Source organism: Argentina anserina, chromosome 6 (assembly GCF_933775445.1).
Source record: "Argentina anserina chromosome 6, drPotAnse1.1, whole genome shotgun sequence".
NCBI lineage: Eukaryota > Viridiplantae > Streptophyta > Magnoliopsida > Rosales > Rosaceae > Argentina > Argentina anserina.
In genome coordinates, this window is record NC_065877.1 from 29,051,511 (window position 1) to 29,072,390 (window position 20,880).

At 38.4% G+C, this 20,880-nt stretch overlaps 2 protein-coding genes across 2 annotated transcripts; both read left to right on the top strand.

The window, feature by feature from the left end:
- The first annotated feature begins 770 nt into the window (after positions 1–770).
- Positions 771–12,500, top strand: LOC126799670 (probable LRR receptor-like serine/threonine-protein kinase At1g07650). Its single transcript, XM_050526917.1, is given in 20 exon segments — positions 771–900; positions 1,017–1,088; positions 1,416–1,487; positions 1,563–1,634; positions 1,716–1,787; positions 3,250–3,321; positions 3,405–3,470; positions 3,558–3,629; positions 3,725–3,763; positions 3,869–3,924; positions 4,058–4,446; positions 4,529–4,724; positions 4,896–5,002; positions 5,004–5,043; positions 5,196–5,314; positions 10,856–11,066; positions 11,163–11,278; positions 11,281–11,411; positions 11,609–11,759; positions 12,081–12,500. Coding segments are annotated over 19 exon segments (2,373 nt in total). The 5' UTR covers positions 771–900; positions 1,017–1,086; the 3' UTR covers positions 12,471–12,500.
- Positions 12,501–12,791: 291 nt separating this feature from the next.
- On the top strand, positions 12,792–19,904 carry LOC126796678 (actin-related protein 2/3 complex subunit 1B-like). Its single transcript, XM_050523416.1, has 15 exons — positions 12,792–12,982; positions 13,158–13,243; positions 14,327–14,403; positions 14,575–14,669; positions 15,467–15,536; positions 15,693–15,762; positions 17,042–17,115; positions 17,213–17,255; positions 17,816–17,897; positions 18,039–18,127; positions 18,236–18,321; positions 18,403–18,466; positions 19,100–19,206; positions 19,406–19,464; positions 19,568–19,904. Exons 1-15 carry the CDS (start codon positions 12,913–12,915, stop codon positions 19,630–19,632), a joined length of 1,137 nt encoding a protein of 378 aa, XP_050379373.1. The 5' UTR covers positions 12,792–12,912; the 3' UTR covers positions 19,633–19,904.
- Positions 19,905–20,880: the final 976 nt, after the last annotated feature.

The window sequence follows — 20,880 nt, forward strand, 5'->3', positions numbered from 1 at the left end:
GGTCGGGTCGAATCTGGTCGGGTTGGATCTAGATTGGGCCGGGCCGGACGGGTTGAATGTAAGCTGGGCCGGGCGGGTCGAATCCGGGTCGTTTTGGATTTGCAGCGAGATGCAGCGGCGATCCACGACTTGCAGCGGCGGAAGCGGTGGAGGTCTTCTCAGCGGTGGTAGACCAAGGAAATCGCCGGGGTATTCTCGGACCGGGAGGAGACGGCCGTTGAGGAGAGGAAGATGACGCCGGCGTCGTCGTTTAAGGGTCGGAAGTCTGCAACAAGGCAGAGGAGGACCAGGCAGAGGTGATACCGGCGCGAGTGATGCAGTGATACCAGCGCGGGACCGTAGAGGGTTCTGTGACGGTGTCGGGATGCAAACGTGGAGGGTTTTTTGAGTGAACACAGTGCGGTTCTACAAGACTGCACGCTGAGGGATGGTCACACAATGCAAGAATCTTCTCGGAAATAAGAAAATTGGCTACCAACTGAGGATACTAGCCCAGTTCACACCCAAACAGAAAAAACTAAAAATCCCAGGTAAAAAACAGAGCAATGCTCTGATACCAACTTGAATATAGAGGTTTGTATATTGATATTTTCTCTTATGAATTGATACAAGACTAACCTATCTATTTATAGGGAAGATGAGAGAATATTGTACTGTTGTTTAACACTAATTCTAATAATTAAGCATAGATGTTAATTCCACCATGAGTAACATGCTCATGCTCCTAAGACAGCTTCTTTCCAACTCACTCCAACATACACCGCTTAAAACACCATTCCAGTTTCGGTGATGGAAGTAAATAATACTCTTTGAGCTATTCCCTCGCAGGAGCATCGAAGTAAACCTTTTCTCAGGGCCCATACCATCGGAAATCGGAAAGTTGGTCAAGTTAGAAAAGCTGTAATGTCTCATCACTGCCTTTGCAATTAGTTATTCAATATTTCATTAAACAAAATCCAAGATTTCTGTATTTCTTTTGCAATTTCTGTATTGATGTTATCATTACTTTTCTGCAGTATTTTATCATCAAATTTATTCAACGGGGAATTGCCACAAGCACTAGAAAAGTTGATAAACTTGCTTGACATGTAAGCAAGCATACCTTGGTAATCTATTGGATTTGTCAACATAATACACTAACTAAAACTTCATATATAACACAATAAAACCCAGGTTGAACTACTTTATAGACTGCAATATATGTACTAAATGGGCAAGAAGTTGTTTTAGCTCTTTTAACCAGTTCATTGGGATGCATGCCAAAAATTACACGATTTACATTTGACTTCATATCTGCATGCATATGATCACATTGTTGACTGTTTCAGGTTTCTGAAAATATGTTGATGGTTTATCTTTGAAGTCAATGATGTCCCTGGATGGCCTGATATGTTTTGTTTCTGCAATCATTTTAGGAGGATAACTGATAACAACTTGTCTGGAAAGATACCTGATTTCATTGGAAACTGGACGCAGATTTCAAAATTGTAAGTGTCCCCCTTATCGTTATATTAGTTCAAGCATGGCATATAGTTTTACTGATTGTCATTTGTACCTTACAGGCTAATTCAAGGTTGCTCTCTTCAGGGTCCTATACCTTCTAGTATATCAGCCCTAACAAGTTTGGTTGATTTGTAAGTGATTCTATTGTCTCTTATGTCTTTCTTTCACATAAGACTATGAAGTTGTGGCCTTACCTCTCTAATGTCTTTTAGGAGGATAACGGACTTAAAAGGTCGAGGGTCAAAGTTCCCGCCTTTGAGTAAAATGGCTTCCTTGAAAACACTGTGAGTTGGAATCATAAAGAAAGAAATGAGTAAATTAGAGATAAGCCCGATAATGAAGACACTTTTTAAAATTAGATCCACACCTATAATCTTTTTCAATCTACACCCAATGTGAATCATAGATTGACTATATTGCCCTTTTAATATGAGTACACAAATCTTCCTTAATTATAGTTGCTGATTGTAATTCAAATTCATCTTACTTCCCATAATTAATTACTCTATTAAATTCAAGTGATTACTCTATATATGTCAAAATATTCTCATTGAGTCATTTCAATAGTATCCATTTTTTATATAAAATCCAATTATGGCTTCAAAATCTGGAGATGCAAGATGTTTGTCTAGGCAATCATACATACCATACTTCTTACTTGTGCTTATGAAAAACATCTGAGTTTTGAAAAAAAAGAATAGGGTATGTGATTAGATCAAGAAATTCACAAATTGTTTTTAGTGATTTTGTTTTCACTTCTAGACTCACATTTGGTGTTTGTCTACTTGTAAGGTATGTCTTTTGTTTTTTGATTTCTTTTTTCTACCACATTCGTAGTTTTACCTACAAATATAGCTAATATATATGTAATTGAGGTTCGAGTGTAACCTAAATGCAATGTGTTATCTTCTTCAATTATAGGTATAACATAGTAAGTAACCTAACAAAGAGAGCAAAAAATCTATTATTCAGGTATCTTACAACAACAAAAAGTCTGATAATCAGGTACCTTAATGAATAGTCATTGTATAAAGACTTTCAAGCTAATGTACATAGTTAACTCGCATCATATATATATATATATATATATATATCTAAGAAATAGGTTGACGAGAAAAATAATCCTAATACATAGATAAAGAAAAAGTAAAAATCAAATCAACTTTTACTTGGACAAATAAGATGAAACATTCCCTCTAAAATAGAAAGTTTAGATTATCCAAGAATGAAATTTATTAAAATATTTCAATTAGGAAAACTACATCAATATGACCATGATAAATTTAATAAAAATTGTAAATAAAAAGGGACCAATTGAAAGATGGAAAAGATCTACAATTAAGGTATTTAATTATCATGTTATTTTTGGTAATTGACTTATAGTTAACAGATTTAAATAGTGGCAATTAATGTAATTTTTCTTAAAATAAAACCTAATAGTTTAGACTAAATGTCAAAATTATGGGAGTGGGTTTAGATTAAAATAGGGTTAGAAAATTGGGTGTATAATGAAATACCTCGGAACTGCTTATTATATGGAGAAATCCCACAATATATTGCTGATATGAAAAAATTGAAAAACTTGTAAGTATTTTTAACAATGGCTTTGTTACGCCTAATTGATTTTTCTATTATTAATATAACATTAATTTCAAGCATCAGAAGGAAGTCGTTTGACATTGTAATCTTGAATACTTTAGTTACCTATTTTCACTTTTAACTTTTAACTCAAGCTATCTATTGTAGTGACCTCAGCTATAATGAGTTGACCGGCAAATTACCAGCATCGTTCGACCAACTGACAAAAGTTGATTTCATGTGATGTGAGTAGATGTCCTTAAGTTTTTATCTTCACAATCTGATTTCTATTAACAAAAAAGAGACTATCCTTTTGACTGCAGATATTTAACAGCAAACAAGCTTACTGGAACTATACCTGAATGGGTGTTGAAACGAATAAAGACAGTGTATGAAATACAAATACAGCAGCTATTCTGCTTTACTTATGAGGCTACTCTTTTAATATGATTAATGAGTTGAAATTTGGTATGCAGGGATTTCTCTTACAACAACTTCACTTTGGAAAGCTCAAGCTCAATTCCTACCGATTGTGATAGAGGGAGTGTGTGAGTATAAAAATACTATACTAATATTTCTCTTGAATCTTAGCCTATCACTTCGTAGAATGCTTTAAAGACAATGCCTTGGTGCTTTATTGCAGAAATTTGGTAGAGAGCTATTCCTCTTCGGCTGATAATATGTAAAATTCTGAACTATAGGAGGATCTTTTTGCCTTTTCCTTTTGTGATCATACGTGCCAGCTATCGCCATTCTGTTATCGTTCTCACATTCTTAGTTGTTACAGAGTTAGAGGCAAGACATGCTTGAAAAGAAATTATCCATGTCCTGCTTCAACACCAAGTAAGATTATATTTTGGTTCCAATCTGGACCTCCACATGTTTGATCTATCTCAATCTATTTTTACATAAATTCAAATAGCATATTGAGAGAAATTTCTTACCAACATTTTTGATTTGTCATGATGGACAACAGATCGTTACTCCTTACATGTTAATTGTGGTGGAAGGGAGATGACTTTAGGTGGGATTAAGTATGAAGCTGATACAGAACAAAAAGGTGCTTCATTCTATTATGCGTCCCAGGATAAGAATTGGGCCTTTAGCAGCACAAGAAACTTCATGGATAATGACGTTGATGCAGATATCTATATCAAATCCAATACATCTGCACTTTCCAATGTGTCAGTTATCGAGTCAGAACTGTACACAACAGCACGCGCATCTGCCATTTCTCTTACCTATTATGGACTTTGTCTCATGAATGGAAACTATACCATCAAACTCCACTTTGCTGAGATTATATTTACTAATGACAATTCTTTTAGCAGTCTTGGGGAGCGTGTCTTCGATGTGTACATTCAGGTAATTGTGACTCAATATTTAAGCAAACCGAATCTTGATCTTATATGATTAGAATTTAACTTGTACTATTCTTTAAATATAGGATAAACGAGTTCTAAAAGACTTCAATATAGAAAAGGAAGCTGGTGGTACTGGTAAGCGCATCATAAAGACATTCACTTCAGTGGTTTCAAGTAATACACTCAAGATCCACTTTTACTGGGCTGGAAAAGGAACTACTGGCATCCCAGATAGAGGATTTTATGGTCCTCTCATATCAGCTATATCAGTGGATCCTAGTGAGTCTTTATAAGTTAAACTCCCACTTTTATTATCCTACTTGAAATCATTCATGAATTAGAACTATATTCATTTGATATTTTGATGATGCAGTATAACCTTTTAATGAAATGCACATGTTAACACCTTATTTTAGATTTGTTTGACTATGAACGTACATCTTTTTGCAGACTTTGAAGTTCCTGTAGGTGATAGTAAAAAGAAGAAAGCCACAATATCAATTGGAATATCAACTGCAGCTCTTCTGCTTTTGCTTTTGGTCTTAGGTATCATGTGGAGAAAGGGCTTACATAGGAGGAAAGATCGCTACTGGTAAAGGTTTGAAACGTGTTGAAGTCTAGTGCGGTCATAGTCTTAATTATTATCCTTCTGTCTACTGCTTTAAATTCTACCTTGTCTTGCATTGTTTAATTTTTCTCTATGTACACAAAATATAGTTTAATAATTTATGCTAATGGACATCCAAGCAGAGCTCAGAGGCATGGATTTGCAAACAGGGTTATTTACTTTAAAACAAATAAAAGTTGCGACAAGAAACTTCAATGCAGATTACAAACTTGGTGAGGGCGGCTTTGGATCAGTCTATAAGGTATTGAGTTGTTCTTTTTAGATTTTTTTTTCCTGATAACTATGAGCACTAACGGGTAGTGGAGCACCATGATAGTGGAGCACCATAAGGAGTGGAGCAATCTTTATACATGTATATATAGAGATGATTGTTGTATGTAATTCAAGCAAGATAGTGTAATATAAGTTAATTTGGTATCAGAGCATCTTGCTCTGTTTTTCAGGGAATTTTTTCCTTCTTTCCTTTCTCCGGCAGCTAGCTCGGAGCTTCTGTTTTTTCAGCTCCTCAAGGGTGTGGGGCACTGTCACGACTGAAAAATCATCCACCGGAGCTGACGACCTCCTTGAGATCCACGTCCAGGGCAACGCAAGGACTCGGCCAAGAAGACGGACCTCCTTTCACCAGCTCGGAACTTACCCGGGCTGTGCCATACCCGACCCGGCAAGCTTCTCCTTCACCTATACCCGGAATCGCGACACCACGTTCCGGCGGACTCGCTATCCCCTCGCCAGACTCCGCTGCACCTCACCGTCGTTGAATCCACTTCTTGATTCACCCGGCGAACAGTACCTTCCCACTCTCCTCGCCGATCCAGTACTCTCATCCATCAGAATTTTCATCCGCCTGTATTCGCTTCCGACTTCGCCTCCCAGAGCTAGACGATCGCCTCAAGCACGTCGCACCACTGCGAGAAGAACAGCAACGCCGCAAGCTCCCACGCTCAGCCGCTGAAAATTGTCGTCTCCGAAACTGCTTTTTTGACCCAGCCCGCATCCGAACCGGCCCACATCCGACCCGGCCTGCATCCAACCCGGCCCGCATCTGACCTGACCCGGATCCGACCCAGCCCAGAATTGGTTGTCTTGTGTCAGTGTAGGTTCACTAATAGTGCACGTGCACCCAAGACATATTTATACCTTTTTTTTGGTACTTCCGCTGTATAATTCCTGATTTTTTGAATTTCTTTATTTCAATGGGTTCTGGAGACGAAGCTGATGTTCCGAAATTTGAAGTATCTGTCAAGAGTTCTGACAGTGGGTCCTTTGGGGGTACTAAACTTAATGGAACTAATATCCGTAAATGGAAGAGACTTATGGCGGCTCATCTTCGAGGTATGCACAAGATGGGGCATGTAACCGGAGCCACTCATGCTCCTAGCAAAGATGATATTATTGCCTACACTAAGTGGGACGATGATGATGGTCTTGTGATGTCCGTCTTGTGGAAATCTATGAATGACGAGATAATTGATCTGGTGGAGGCATGTGACACTGCGCAGGCAATATGGCTGACACTTGAAGGCTTATATACTAATGACTCTGATTTCATACAGGTTCATGAGTTAATGTGCACCGCTTTGGCGATGCAACATGATGGGCAACCGGTGGCGCAATATTTCACCAAACTAAGAAATATTTGGGCTGAGATTGATATGAAACGTCCTTGCCTGATCAAACATCAGGAGGATATTGTTTGGTACCAACGTGAGAAGGAGCTTGAGCGAGTTCACCATTTCCTGAAAGGTCTTGATACTAAACATAACAGTGCGAAAGGGGAATTGCTCCGCCAAACCGAACCTCCTAGCTTAATTACAGCTTTCACATATATCCGTAAGGATGAATCTCACGAGGAAAGCCTTCATCAGGCACAAGTTGACGTTTCCAGCCTTACTATCCGTGCTAGATCTTCCGCACCACCTCTACAGCAGGCAACTTCATCTCCAGTTCAACGAGGACCACCACCAGGTTTCGGGAATCAACCACGCCCTCCTTGTTCTTATTGTCAGGATACTAACCATGCTCGCGCAACCTGTTGGAAGCTGTATCCACATCTTCGGCCTAAGAGGCCCCATCATCATCCCAAGGCGAAAGCAGCTTTTCAACTAGTCCAGGACCCCGATATCTATGGTGTGGTTGGACACGATCATCATACCGCAGGCGGAGCAAACCCTACTGCCTCTATAGCTGGTCGTGGAAAAATTGGTATGGCTTTAAATATTTCTCACTTTGTTGGTTTTGATACTTGGATTATTGATTTGGGTGCGTTTGATCATATGACTTATGACAAATTTTATTTTACCGTATTGTCTCCTCCACCAGTACCATATGTTACTGATGCTAATGGTGAGGCATTTCCCGTATTAGGAAAAGGGTTGGTTCGTATTACTCCCACAATAGAGCTTCAAAATGTGCTATATGTTCCTGCCTTATCTCATCATTTGATCTCTGTCCCCCAATTAAACTCTGACGCTAAGTGCTCTGTGACATTTTTTCCTATGTATGTGATTTTTCAGGATCTTCTCACCGGAGAGTTAATTGGTCGGGGGTATCTGAGGGGCCGGTTGTTTCATCTGGATCAGACATATGCGGGGGCGAAACCAGGGACACCATCTCGGACCGCTTTAATCTCCACTTCTGACAAGTTAAGTGAAGTTTGGTTATGGCATCGTCGCTTAGGGCATCCATCCTTTAGTGTTATGAAATCATCTATGCCTACTTTGTTTCATAGTGTGGATGAGTCCCTTTTACATTGTGAGACATGTGTTTTGGGTAAGAGTCATCGATCTACTTATTCCCGTAGTACTTCTAATAAACATCTTCTTCCTTTCGAATTAATTCATTCTGATATTTGGGGACCCTCCCAAGAATCTACTGTGTCCGAGATGCGATATTATGTGTCATTTATTGATGATTGCACCCGTCTTTTATGGATTTTTCTCCTCAAAACAAAAAATGAAGTTTTTCCCGCTTTCCAAACTTTCTATGCCCCTGTTAAAACACAATATAATGCCACAGTTCGAATTCTTCGTTCTTATAATGGGGGGGGGGAATATGTGAATCATGTTTTTCGGGAGTTCCTTAACACACATGGGATTGTTCATCAAACAGCGTGTCCTTATACACCTGAGCAGAATGGAGTTTCTGAAAGAAAAAATCGTCATTTACTTGACATGGCTCGGTGTATTCTTTTTAGTGCCCATATGCCCAAATACCTTTGGGGTGATGCTGTCCTCACTTCTGCCCACCTCATTAATCGTCTTCCCTCTCGTGTTCTTCAAGGAAAAGTTCCATATGAGGTACTTGCATCTCATGTCTCCTTACCTTCTTTTCATAATCTTCCTGCCCGTGTTTTCGGTTGTGTTGTTTTTGTCCATCTTCCAAAACATCAGAGATCTAAGTTAGATGTTCGGGCCATTAAATGTGTGTTTGTTGGGTATGGAGGACATCAGAAAGGGTACCGGTGCTATCATCCACCTACCAAGAAGTACTATGTCACTATGGATGTCACTTTCTTTGAGGATATGAGTTATTTTCCCTCTTCTGATACTACTCTTCAGGGGGAGAATTTATACTTCGAAGAGCTGTATCATGGAGAGGGGGAGAGAAGTAATCTAGTAGATATGATGACCGGACCAATTGAGATTACCGATATGTCCGTTATACAAGCACCACCGAGTGATTCCGATATAGTCACTCCAGCGATTCAAGCACCAGAAGATGACAACACAACTGCCTCTCATACTACTGACCAAAACTCTCCTGGTACGGAAGATCACTCATACGAGGTTAGTCATTCTATTGGGACTAATACTAGTGATGCTAATAGTAGATAATATGCCTTGCCAAATAGGTCTACTCGGGGTCAGCCAACAAAAAAATATGAACCTACCCTTCAGGCAAAAGCTAAGTATCATGTGGCAAACTTTATGTCTACCAAAAGATTGTCTAAGTCATATGAATCATTTGTGAATCAAATATCATGTACCTAACAAAGTGCAGGATGCATTGAGAGATCCAAAATGGAGAAAAGCAATGGAGGAAGAGATGGAAGCATTACAAAAGAACAATACTTTGGAGCTTGTATCACCACCACATGGCAAGAAGACTGTGGGATGTCGTTGGGTGTTTACAGTAAAGCATAATCCAGATGGGTCAGTGAGCCGGTATAAAGCACGCCTAGTAGCAAAAGGGTTCACCCAGACATATGACATAGACTATGATGAGACATTTGCACCTGTTGCAAAGATGAACACTATTCGGGTATTGCTCTCTTGTGCTGCTAACTTAAACTGGCCACTCAGATAGTTTGATGTTAAAAATGCGTTCCTTCATGGAGAACTTACAGAAGAAGTGTACATGGATCTTCCGCCGGGATATGCGGCCGCTTCTCCAAGTAACTATGTATGCAGATTGAGAAAATCTTTGTATGGTCTTAAACAGTCACCTTGTGCCTGGTTTGGAAGATTCTCACAATTCATGAGGAGAATTGGCTACATTCAGAGTAATTCAGACCACACACTATTTCTAAGACATCAGCAAGGGAAGGTAACAGCCCTAATTATATATGTTGATAATATGGTAGTTACTGGAAATGATATTGTTGAGGTGGATAGATTACAGAAACCGCTAGCCACAGAATTTGAGATGAAAGACTTAGGTACACTCAAGTACTTCTTGGGCATTGAGGTAGCCCGGGGAAGTAATGGTATTTATCTGTGTCAGAAGAAGTACATCCTCGATCTGCTAACAGAGACCGGTATGCTGGATTGCACTCCCATTGATACTCCTATTGAGCAAAACCATCGGTTAGCAGAGTATCCAGATCAAGTACCGACTGAAAAAACTCGGTACCAGAGGCTAGTTGGACGTCTGATTTATTTATCACATACCAGACCAGATGTTACATATGCAGTAAGTGTAGTGAGTCAGTTCATGCATAATCCCAGCGTGGACCACATGGATGCTGTTGTAAGGATTTTGAGGTACTTGAAGTCAGCCCCAAGAAGAGGAGTAATGTTTTCTAAACACAAAAATATCTTTGAGGTTTGTGGCTTCACAGATACAGACTGGGCTGGAAATATTACAGATCGGAGATCCACATCAGGGTACTTTACCTTTGTTGGGGGTAATCTTGTTACATGGAAGAGTAAGAAATAAAAGGTGGTAGCTCGATCTAGTGCTGAAGCAGAGTACAGAGGTATGGCTCAGGGGGTATGTGAATTGTTATGGCTTAGAAACTTGCTACAAGATTTGGGTATTAAGCTTAAATGTGCGATGCAGCTGTACTGTGACAACAAAGCAGCTATTGATATTTCACAGAATCCTGTGCAACATGATCGTACAAAACATGTGGAGGTTGATCGTCACTTTATAAAGGAAAAACTAGATGCGAAGATTATTAGTTTTCCTTTTGTTCCTACAGAAGAACAACTTGCCGATATGCTCACAAAAGGAATATCTAAAAAAAGTTTTTATGACTCACCTGGCAAGTTGGGCATGGTTGATATGTATGCGCCAATTTGAGTGGGAGTATGAGCACTAACGGGTATTGGAGCACCATGATAGTGGAGCACCATGATAGTGGAGCACCATGATAATGGATCACCATGATAGTGGAGCACCATGAGGAGTGGAGCAATCTTTATACATGTATATATAGAGATGATTGTTGTATGTAATTCAAGCAAGATAGTGTAATATAAGTTAATTATAACAGTCAATTGAGTATAGGAATGTGTAGATCCCACAATCAAAGACTAATTGTACTCTAATTTTTGTATAGGGTCTTTTAGCAGACGGCACAGTAATTGCAGTGAAGCAGCTATCCTCGAAATCAAAGCAAGGAAATCGAGAATTCGTAAATGAGATAGGAATGATTTCTGCATTGCAACATCCAAACCTTGTGAAGCTATACGGATGTTGTGTTGAAGGAAACCAGATGTTGTTAATTTATGAGTACATGGAGAATAACTGTGTATCGCGTGCTCTTTTCGGTGAGAATAGAAGTTTAAGATGTATAAGATTTGGAACATCATTTTCAAATTTAGTATTTCTGATGGAAAGTGGGAAATTTTTCTGATCATTTACAGCAAGAGACCCTACTTGCAGATTGAAGTTAGATTGGCCTACTAGGAAGAACATTTGCCTAGGTATTGCTAGAGGTTTGGCCTATCTACATGAAGAATCCGGAATAAAAATAGTGCATCGTGAATTCGTGATATCAAGACAAGCAATGTGTTGCTGGATAAGAATTTCAACGCTAAGATCTCAGATTTTGGCTTAGCGAAGCTTAATGAGGATGGCGACACCCACATTAGCACTCGGATTGCTGGAACCATGTAGGTTCATTTACAATTAAGTCTTTTATTTCTTATAAATTGAAGATTCAATCTTTATTGTTACAAAAACTAAGGTGAAGCTACTGAGATCGATACAACCTCTGAGGTGATATTAAAATGCTATCATACAATTCCTCATCGCTACCAAGTATTCAACAATATTTTCTTTGGTTACTTACTTTGGTTCTTCTCACCAGTGGTTATATGGCTCCTGAGTATGCTATGCGTGGCTACTTAACTGCAAAAGCAGATGTCTATAGCTTTGGAGTTGTTGCACTAGAAATTGTTAGTGGAAAGAGCAATACAAACTATAGGCCAAAGGAGGAATTTGTCTACCTTCTTGACTGGGTAACACTAAAACGCATTGAAACTTGTTTCATTTTCTTCGTCGTTTATGATTGCTACTTCTTGACAAAATTCCTTAATTTGCAAAGTTCAGGTAATTAATAGTATGGTTTTTTTAAATATATAATGTATGCTATTTCTTAGAAGCAGTCACTGCTTCATTTGTTGAATTCAGCTTAGGGAACCAATATAATTATATGAAAACTATAATGCATATGTACGTTTGTCCAATGATTTATATTTGCATATCATTCTGATCAACTCTTCGTTTTAGTTTCCTTTCAGCATTAATTAGTTCCTTGTCTCAAATTGGATTTATTTCAGGCTTATGTTCTGCAAGAGAGGGGGAGTCTATTGGAGTTGGTTGATCCAGCCTTGGGTTCAGATTATTCATCAGAGGAGACAATGGTGATGCTAAATGTTGCTCTCCTCTGCACCAATGCCTCTCCTACTCTAAGGCCTAAGATGTCCGAAGTTGTGAGCATGCTTGAAGGAAGAACAGAAGTCCAAGACCTTCTTTCTGATCCTGGCTTCTCAGCCGTTAACTCCAAGTACAAGGCCATCAGAAATCACTTCTGGCTGAATCCAAGCCCTACTCAGAGCATGTCAATTAACGGTCCATGTACCGATACCTCTGGCTCATGTATTGAATCAGAAGAGAGTGGTCATCTTTTATGCCAGAGTTCAATTAAACCTGATGGTTACATTGTATAATATCTAAGAGTCGAGAGCCTTTTGTATAGTCTGGTTTTCCTATTCATCTATAGAGAGTGAGTTTAATTGAGCTGATGATGGAGCACATTGCATAGTACAACTTCTCATTGTTAGTCGAACTTACGACCTCGAGAAGAAAGAGACTTATGTCACAGTTGTCATCAGACCAAATGGTACTGAGCAAATCGTTTTTGATAAGATAATAAAATGAGTCTTAATTTAGAAATAAGTTTGGGGGGCATGCCCCAAGCACGTGGCTAATGCCAAGTTAAAACAGAACAGAATGCGAAAGAAACATTGGATCTGATTTGAAGCTTCAGATCTCTGAAATTCACATTCTCTCCCTTTAAACTTGTTTTACTTCAATTCCCGAGTCTTCAAACCCACGCTAGTTTAGCTATCAACCCCAGAATTTGCTTTAAGCTTCAAACTTTCTGAAGCAATGGCCGCCGTCGAAGTGCACCGTTTTGCTGAGTGCATCACTTGCCATGCTTGGAGCCCTGATCGCTCAAGTAATGTTTTTGGGTTTTGGCTTCTGATCATTATTTTCTCTTTTGGTTTATATTGGGTTTCATAAAGCTTGAAGCTTTACTATTGTCTGGTAATTGATGGTATATACTGTGTAGTTTTTTTTAGTTTAAAGATCAAATTTTGATTGAACAATATTTGATGTTGTTACTTTTGTAGTGCTGGCATTTTGCCCAAATAACAATGAAGTTCACATCTATAAACTGATGCAATCCAAATGGGAAAAGCTGCATGTTCTCCAGAAGGTACTGTGTTTCAGACTCATGGGCTTGCCATGATTGTTGATGAAATTCAGTTATAATGTGATATTTTAATGCAAACTCAATAGAAATGGGAGGGAAGAGAGTTTATGAGAGAGTCGTAACTTGCCGAAATGAGATTCAGTTGAGGCAATCAGAAAGTAGTTTAAGTAGTATTGTAAATGTACAGAATTTATTAAGAGAATGAATTGGAGATGTCAAGGTTTTGATAAACCTCCCTCCCTGTAATGTGTGATACTTGCTAAATGATACAGCTCTGATGGGTTCCTGGAATTTCATGCCCTCCAACTTGTGCAAGCATCTAGGTGGATGTGCTGTTAATTAAGAGACTTCTTTTTCTCAGTTAATGATGCTTCTTATGTATTCCTTTCACTTCTTGTTTTTTGTCTCCATTTTCTGTCTTTGGTATATCTTATCAGTAGTCAAAAAGTGAAAATGTCAAGGCTAGAATTTGAAAATGGAATAGTGAATATATATGTGGGGTTTGATAGTACATTTCAATATCTTTAACAGCAATTTTTTTTCCAGTTTTAATTTGGGGGGTCTGTTTTGTGTTTTCCACCTCCACACTTGATGAGAAATTGATGATACAGTTCCCTGCATGAAGGATATTATTAGTAGGACGCTCATTCGAAATGCTAGCAATATTGTGGGTGGTGTGGATGGAGAGGAATAGGACTATAGGAGGATTATTGAGGGAGGAAGGGATGAAGAGGCGGGGTTTTGGTGGAAAAAGTCCAATTTCCCATTGTTTGAGTATAGGGATGCTTTGTGTTTCCTCATGCCATCTCTTATTCTTGGAGATGCTGCCGTGTTTACCATATTAGTTTCTTTTGTTTTACTAGCTCTAAGTTCTTGAGTTTTCGTAGAGGGCTTCCTTTCCCTGTGTTATGTTCTTTTTCTCGTTCCTTTTTAGGAAAGCCATTTCCTTGTAACAAACTTGCCAGCCCTTTTTCTACAGTTAGTTTGTGTATCTTTGCTTATAAATTTATGATTGATTGATATTTCGTTCGTCTTTGATTTCTGAAGTCAGTACACACAACTAATATTATGGTGGTTTGTGCACAGCATGACCAAATTATTTCCGGGATAGACTGGAGTTCAAAGTCAAACAAAATAGTTACTTCATCTCATGATCGGAATTCGTGAGTATTTGTCTGGTTTGTGATATATTTATTTTGTGATGTCTATAAGGGACCCCCCCCCTCTCTCTCTCTCTCTCTCTCTCTCTCTCTCTGAGACATGCACAAGTTATTTGTTTTTGTATCCTTTGTTTATTCATTATTCTCTATTTCACAAAACTGTATTCTTTTTAGTTATGTCTGGAACCTAGAAGGATCAGAGTGGGTACCAACACTTGTTATCCTTCGGCTGAATCGTGCTGCACTTTGTGTTCAGTGGAGTCCAAAAGGTATTGAATCACTTCACTTTCTGAATCTGAAATCTTTAGACACCATCCGTATCAAACTAACTCTGGGATTACATACTTATATATCTCCTATAAGGGCCATAATGTCTTTCCACAACATCATGTACGAGATGTCCAGATTAAGAGCACTAGATCTCGGACTGGATTTGTAGGACAGTCGGTCATTAGCATTAGTGTTATGTATTAGCATCTATGTGTATTCCAGTCAATTCATTCGATGGTCCAAAACCCTCTGAAGGTGTATTATGCACTTTCTTTGATTCAGGAAATTTTCTAAAGGAAGAACCCTCTGAAGGTGCATTTAAAAGTAAATAGATTAATGAAAAAAAAAGAGAGGAGGGGCTGTGGAAAATGATGATTTGTCTGCTCTCAGCTAATTTTTCTATGTTAGATGCTTTCTGTTCTGTGCTCTTATAAATTATTTTCATGCAGGCACTTGTCCAGAGTTTCTCTATCATATCAAAAGCATCATTTTAGAAGAAAATTACATGTTCCACATATATTTGAGAACTTAATATTATCTTCTGAGAAATTGATTACAGTGGAAGTCTTGTTTATGCTCACCCATTAGGTAGTAAAGCTTCTAAAATTATACATTCTATATTCGCCAGAACGTCCATTTGATGAAGTTGTATTGACCAAAATGTTTCACAAAATGCTTTGTTTTCTGGTTGGTTTTCACCTTTCTTGGTGATACTCCAATGTAGATTTTCTATAAGTTCTTGGAAATCCCAATGTATATGTACATTCTTCACTGTTGCTAATTTCTGTGTCCTCAGAAAACAAGTTTGCTGTCGGTAGCGGGGCAAAAACTGTTTGCATATGCTATTATGAGCAAGAGAATAACTGGTAATCAACCTTTCAGTTGTCTATTATATATATATATATATATATTTTGTTATTTTTGTGATCACTGGTTAGTACAATAGCATTTGATGTATAATTGCTTCGAAGTAGATTGTTTTTTGTTGGTTCTGTGTTAATTTTTGTCTTTACATTTTTCAGGTGGGTCAGTAAACTTATCAGAAAAAGACACGACTCTTCTGTTACAAGTGTTGCTTGGCATCCCAATAATGTATGTATTTTCTCCAGTACCCACTGTTTCATGTGCTTCTTGTAATAGTTGCATGTTTGTAGATTGACACCAACCTATTTAGGAAAGGTCCAAGGTAGTAATTGTATTCATGATGGTTGCAAGCCCCTTGCCGTGCATGTGGGTTGGGGAAACATCATGCACATTGGATAACGCACTTGTTTGGGTTACAGGTTATTCATTGTCAAGAAGTTACTTGTAGGACATCAATCCTTTTTTCATTTCTTTTCTGGTTGAATTTTATCTATAGAACTAGGGGGTTCAGTTTGCACAACAGAACTGTCTCTCAGTATTAAAAAAAGGCGAGTGAAGTCCACACATCCCTTTTTGTAAACCACACTCCCATTTGCTCTTTGATTTATAAAATGCCCAGATTTCCCCTACCATCTATATATTGTCTTTGCCATTGATTCTATCCCAGTGTTGGACAGACAACTCCCTCTTTCTCTAGCATCTTGGTTTACCTACTGGCTTCAAAACGCGATATCATACAATAACAACAAAGATTAAACAAGTGTCCAGCTGCAGAAATTATTGGCATTGTGTGTTTGATTCATTCATCCAGCAAGTGAAGTCTTCTTGCCGGCCATGACACCCAAAGTCACACTCATGAAGATTTCGGGCTCATTTCCTTCAAAACCACCGATTTGGACACAATCAATGCTAGTGAAATTGCTTAAAAACAACCTAATCTCATCCATTAGGAGAGTCTATCTCTGTTTGAATCTTAGTGGTTCAGTTCCATCATAGTTAAGCTCTGGCTAATATGACACTTGTCCATGAATTCAAGTCAGTTGAAATTGGCAATTGTCTAAGTGCACTAGTCCCAACATCTTCATTCTCCATAACACCACCATTCTTCAAATCACCATTATTGCGAATCTTGTTAGAAGCACAGGTCTATCCAGAAATATAGTTCTTTAGAACTGATACAAGAGAGATGAATAACTAAAAGGGGTTTATATGGAAGAAAAAGTAAACAGTGTGTGGTTTACAAATTGGGTTGTAAACTTTATTTCTCTTAAACCTTTTCTTCTGTTGGTTTTGTGTGGCAAAATAGCATAATTTATAAGTTCAAGTAACATTGACTATTTGTTTATTACTTTTATTTTACCTTCTGTGTAAAGTAGCAAACTTGATAGGCTTTCTTGATAGGCATTTTACTATTGACAAATGTTTAATATTTGCTTTTTTATTATAAATGCGAAGAGTATAGGCATTTACCATGTTTAACTATTCATACTCGGTTTATTTCTTACAGATTCTTCTAGCAACAGCATCTACAGATGGAAAATGCCGAATATTTTCCACTTATATTAAGGTCGTCGATGCAAAGTATGTTACACATACGTGTAGAGATTCATTTATCATAGGTTGTTAATTTCTTGTGCTAATTTTGTTACATGTGATTTTAATACTTGCAATTTCTCAGGGAATCAAAAGCAGGCTCATCTTCAGATGCAAAGTTTGGGGAGGTGCAAATTCTTAAATCGTAAATCGTGTAATTTTAGTAATGCATCCCTTGATATCTCGAACTTAAGCTTGTATAGATGACAAGAGTTAATGCATTTGTCCCCTGATCCTTCCATTTTTTCTCTTTATTTAAATGATATTCTTCCTCGGCTTAGCCTTAATAGAATTTCTCTTTATGAATAGTCTAACTGTTTTGTCAAAGTAAAAATGTTAAAGTTGAGCTAGTTTCTGAAAAAAAAAATCCCATTTCCTAGTTAAGGCAGTAGGTGTACGATGATTTGGTAGCAACTGTTTTATGTCCTATATTTTTTGTACTGATTTGTTGTTTCAAACAACTCTGATGATTAGATTTTTGAAAACCAATGTTTTATTCTAACCTGCATGGTTTTCTGTGATATAATAAAATTAGATTTTTTAAGGTATCATCCTTCTATACAAGCCATAATTCAAGAACTGATGTTTGGTTTTGTTTTGGACTAGCCATATATTATGGAGCTACCTTACGTATGCATTTTTTGAGATATTTCAAGCACACCTCACCTTTTATTATTTGGTTAAACAGCTAATTCTTCAGCTTGATCTATCGTCGTGTTGGGCATTTGGTGTGAGGTGGTCACCAAGTGGAAACACCTTAGCATATGTAGGTCAGACATATCTTCCCTCTGCATACTTATTAGTATGTTCTGTTTGGTTTAGTATATATTGATACGTATCATTTTAAATACCAGTTTGCCGGCTGGCATTACTAGTTTTGTTCTTATCATCTCTGCTTCTTGACTACTCAGGCCATAACTCTATGATTTACTTTGTCGATGAGGTGGGACCTTCTCCTTTGGCTCAAAATGTTGCATTCCGTGATTTGCCACTTCGTGATGTGGGTCAGCATCCTCTCTTCTTAACTTTCGACTATAGATATCCTCTCCATATGTAATCAATGAAGTTTTTCTATCTGAATGCTGGCAATCAATGTGGCACATTTCAGGTCTTATTTCTTTCTGAGAGACTAGTCATTGGTGTGGGATTCGATTGCAACCCCATGGTTTTTGCAGCAGATGAAAGAGGAATATGGTAATGTATCTACTATTGGTAAATTTTTGGCTCGATGGCTGTAGCATTTGAACCGAGGTATTAACTTTCTTTTCTCTGTAGGAGCTTTATCAGATTTCTTGGGGAAAGAAAGATTACATCTTCAGGTCCAAAATATGGTTCACAGGTACCTGGTTGATTATTATGTTGTTGTATAACTGCTTGTGTGGGTGTGAGAGAGTGAGGACACAAGCTTCACTTTTCCTTGTAATGGGGTCTTGAATTTGGATTCTTTGAATTATTAAAAGAAGTGGGGAGTGATCTTGGCACTCTACTTTTAACTGAAATGAGGACAAGGTTAACTAATGGAATGTGGAATTCCAAAGGACTCCCATCTACTATCTACTTCACTATGGTGATCATATTCAATGGGGGTGGGGAACTGGCGATGAACTTTTGGTGGCATTATCCTGAGTTGGTAACACAGGGATGTTAAATGATGGCATTGTCTTGAGTTGGTAACATTAATGTATTTGCTTTGTGCTGCTGATAAAAGCATGTAGAGCAGGGCAAAGAGGATCAATCACAACTCTCATTACTGCACTACTTTTAATTGGCGTGTGCACCTCTGATCTGTCTGTCGTTTAGCATGTTCAAATTTTTGGAAAGCCCTAAGTAGTTAAAAGCATATTTATGCTCTGCTATAACATTAGTTTTTGGACCATGTGGAGTATCTCACAGGGGACTTCAGTTTTCCCAAATATGGGATGGATATTTCTACTGTGTATGAGCTCAATGTCTTACATGTTTTTGCTTACAGCTTTCCGGAGCATTTCGGACGCTTTATGGCCAACCCAAACATGGATTGGGCAATGATACTAATGATCATTCAAGACCACAAGGAACCGTCCATGAGAACTGCATCAAGTACTTTGCTGTTTCTTCTGTCAGACATTCTATGTTTGGTATCCCAACTTCCACTGTATATGTTACGCACCACCCACTCTACCTGTCCTAGACAAGTAATTGAGTGGATGAGCAACACCTGTGGGAGAATGTAGGGTTACATGTATGAATCGGTTATATTTTGGTGTTAAATGTGTGACATGTTTTCTTGTAACTGTAGTTGTATTGTGCCGCTTGGAACTTCATGGAGTTCTAAAGTAATGCGCTTCAGTACATCAGGTCAGTAAATGTATACAAACTTGGTTCCAATTGTTCATTTAACCCTATCTAATATATGGGGAAGTATCTTTCATTTCTCTTAACACTTTTATTTGGATAACAGGATTGGATGGAAAAGTTGTCATCTGGGATCTGGAGAATCAAGCAGACTTATCAGAGTATTTTTAAACCTTCAACATAAACATGAAGTGTATCCTAGTGTAATGTTGGTGCCATTGGAAATGTTCTCTGTACATTTGATGCGTTAGGATCTTGGCAGTTTTACTTTTGTATACTTTGTGTGTCACTGCCTGTACTGTATTGTATTATTGTCGTGTACTGACTGGTAAAACATAGTGATGTTTGTGGCAAGAAAAGTTTCGGTTGTATTTGTCATATCATTATCACTCCAAGTGCTAAATGCTATTGTGGAATGCCGTGGACGATAGATTGGTCTGAAATTATTGTTCTTTAGTGAACAGACTTGTCCCTGATGTATTGGTCTGTGAAATTATCGTTCACAAGTGAGCAAGACTCATCCCTGTCCGTGCGGTTGGTGGAAACTGGAAAGTGTGCGAGACAGCCAGGGAAAAGAAAGTTCTTATTTCCGCAACCTTAGTTATCTACAGTACTAGAAGATGCCCTCGTTATGGCACGGGGACGGGGAACTACGTACTGACGTACATGGCATGGAACATACGAAATTAACGAAACAGCGGAAGTACGGATATGGATTGGTGTGGGGGGTTACGTACGTGTTCGATTATATGTTCATCTCATCCTCTCTAGCTAGAGTTTCACATTTAATGAAAGGGACAATGAGAGGAACTCGATCATAACAGCGCGCAACGAACATTAATGTGCTGCGTTACCGTCCAAACTCCCAACAGTTTTCTTTGAGGATGAGACTGTTTATCTTGTATCAAATATTATGATTTTGACATGGATGCATGTGTATGTAGATGGTAAGATATCTTTAAGCTGTATTAATTAATATGTGGCGTCTGGTGGATGGTAAGATAGTACGTGAGGCACGTGCTAGAATCTACATTAAAGGTCAATAGTGGTTTGGGGTTAAATTAATAGTGATAACTAATAAGTACATCGGGTAGTTTCTCACGAGGACTCTGGCCTTCTATTTAAGTGTCATGTACGTATGCGGAGCTCCCTCAAATGCCACAGAATGAGATCGAATCTGTGAATGTAGGGTTTGTGAAAACCAACGTATATATATTCTTCTAGGAAGGCTATATATATGCATAATTATTGGAATCAGCATGCAGCAGTGGCCTTAGTGCGACCAGGAACTATACTTGTACGTCCATTGAAGTTCGCAATCATATATAGCGGCATTCCATAACATGTGGAAGCTTAAGGTTGCAGAAGGTGGAATCAGCATGCAGCAGTGGCCTTAGTGCGACCAGGAACTATACTTGT

Bases quoted from the DNA above. Each gene is read 5' to 3' on its own strand.
- LOC126796678 (XM_050523416.1), top strand. From the start codon at position 12,913: ATGGCCGCCGTCGAAGTGCACCGTTTTGCTGAGTGCATCACTTGCCAT. The intron at 12,983-13,157 runs GTAATGTTTTTG...TTACTTTTGTAG, and splicing joins TTGGAGCCCTGATCGCTCAA to TGCTGGCATTTTGCCCAAAT. The intron at 18,467-19,099 runs GTACCTGGTTGA...TTTTGCTTACAG, and splicing joins GTCCAAAATATGGTTCACAG to CTTTCCGGAGCATTTCGGAC.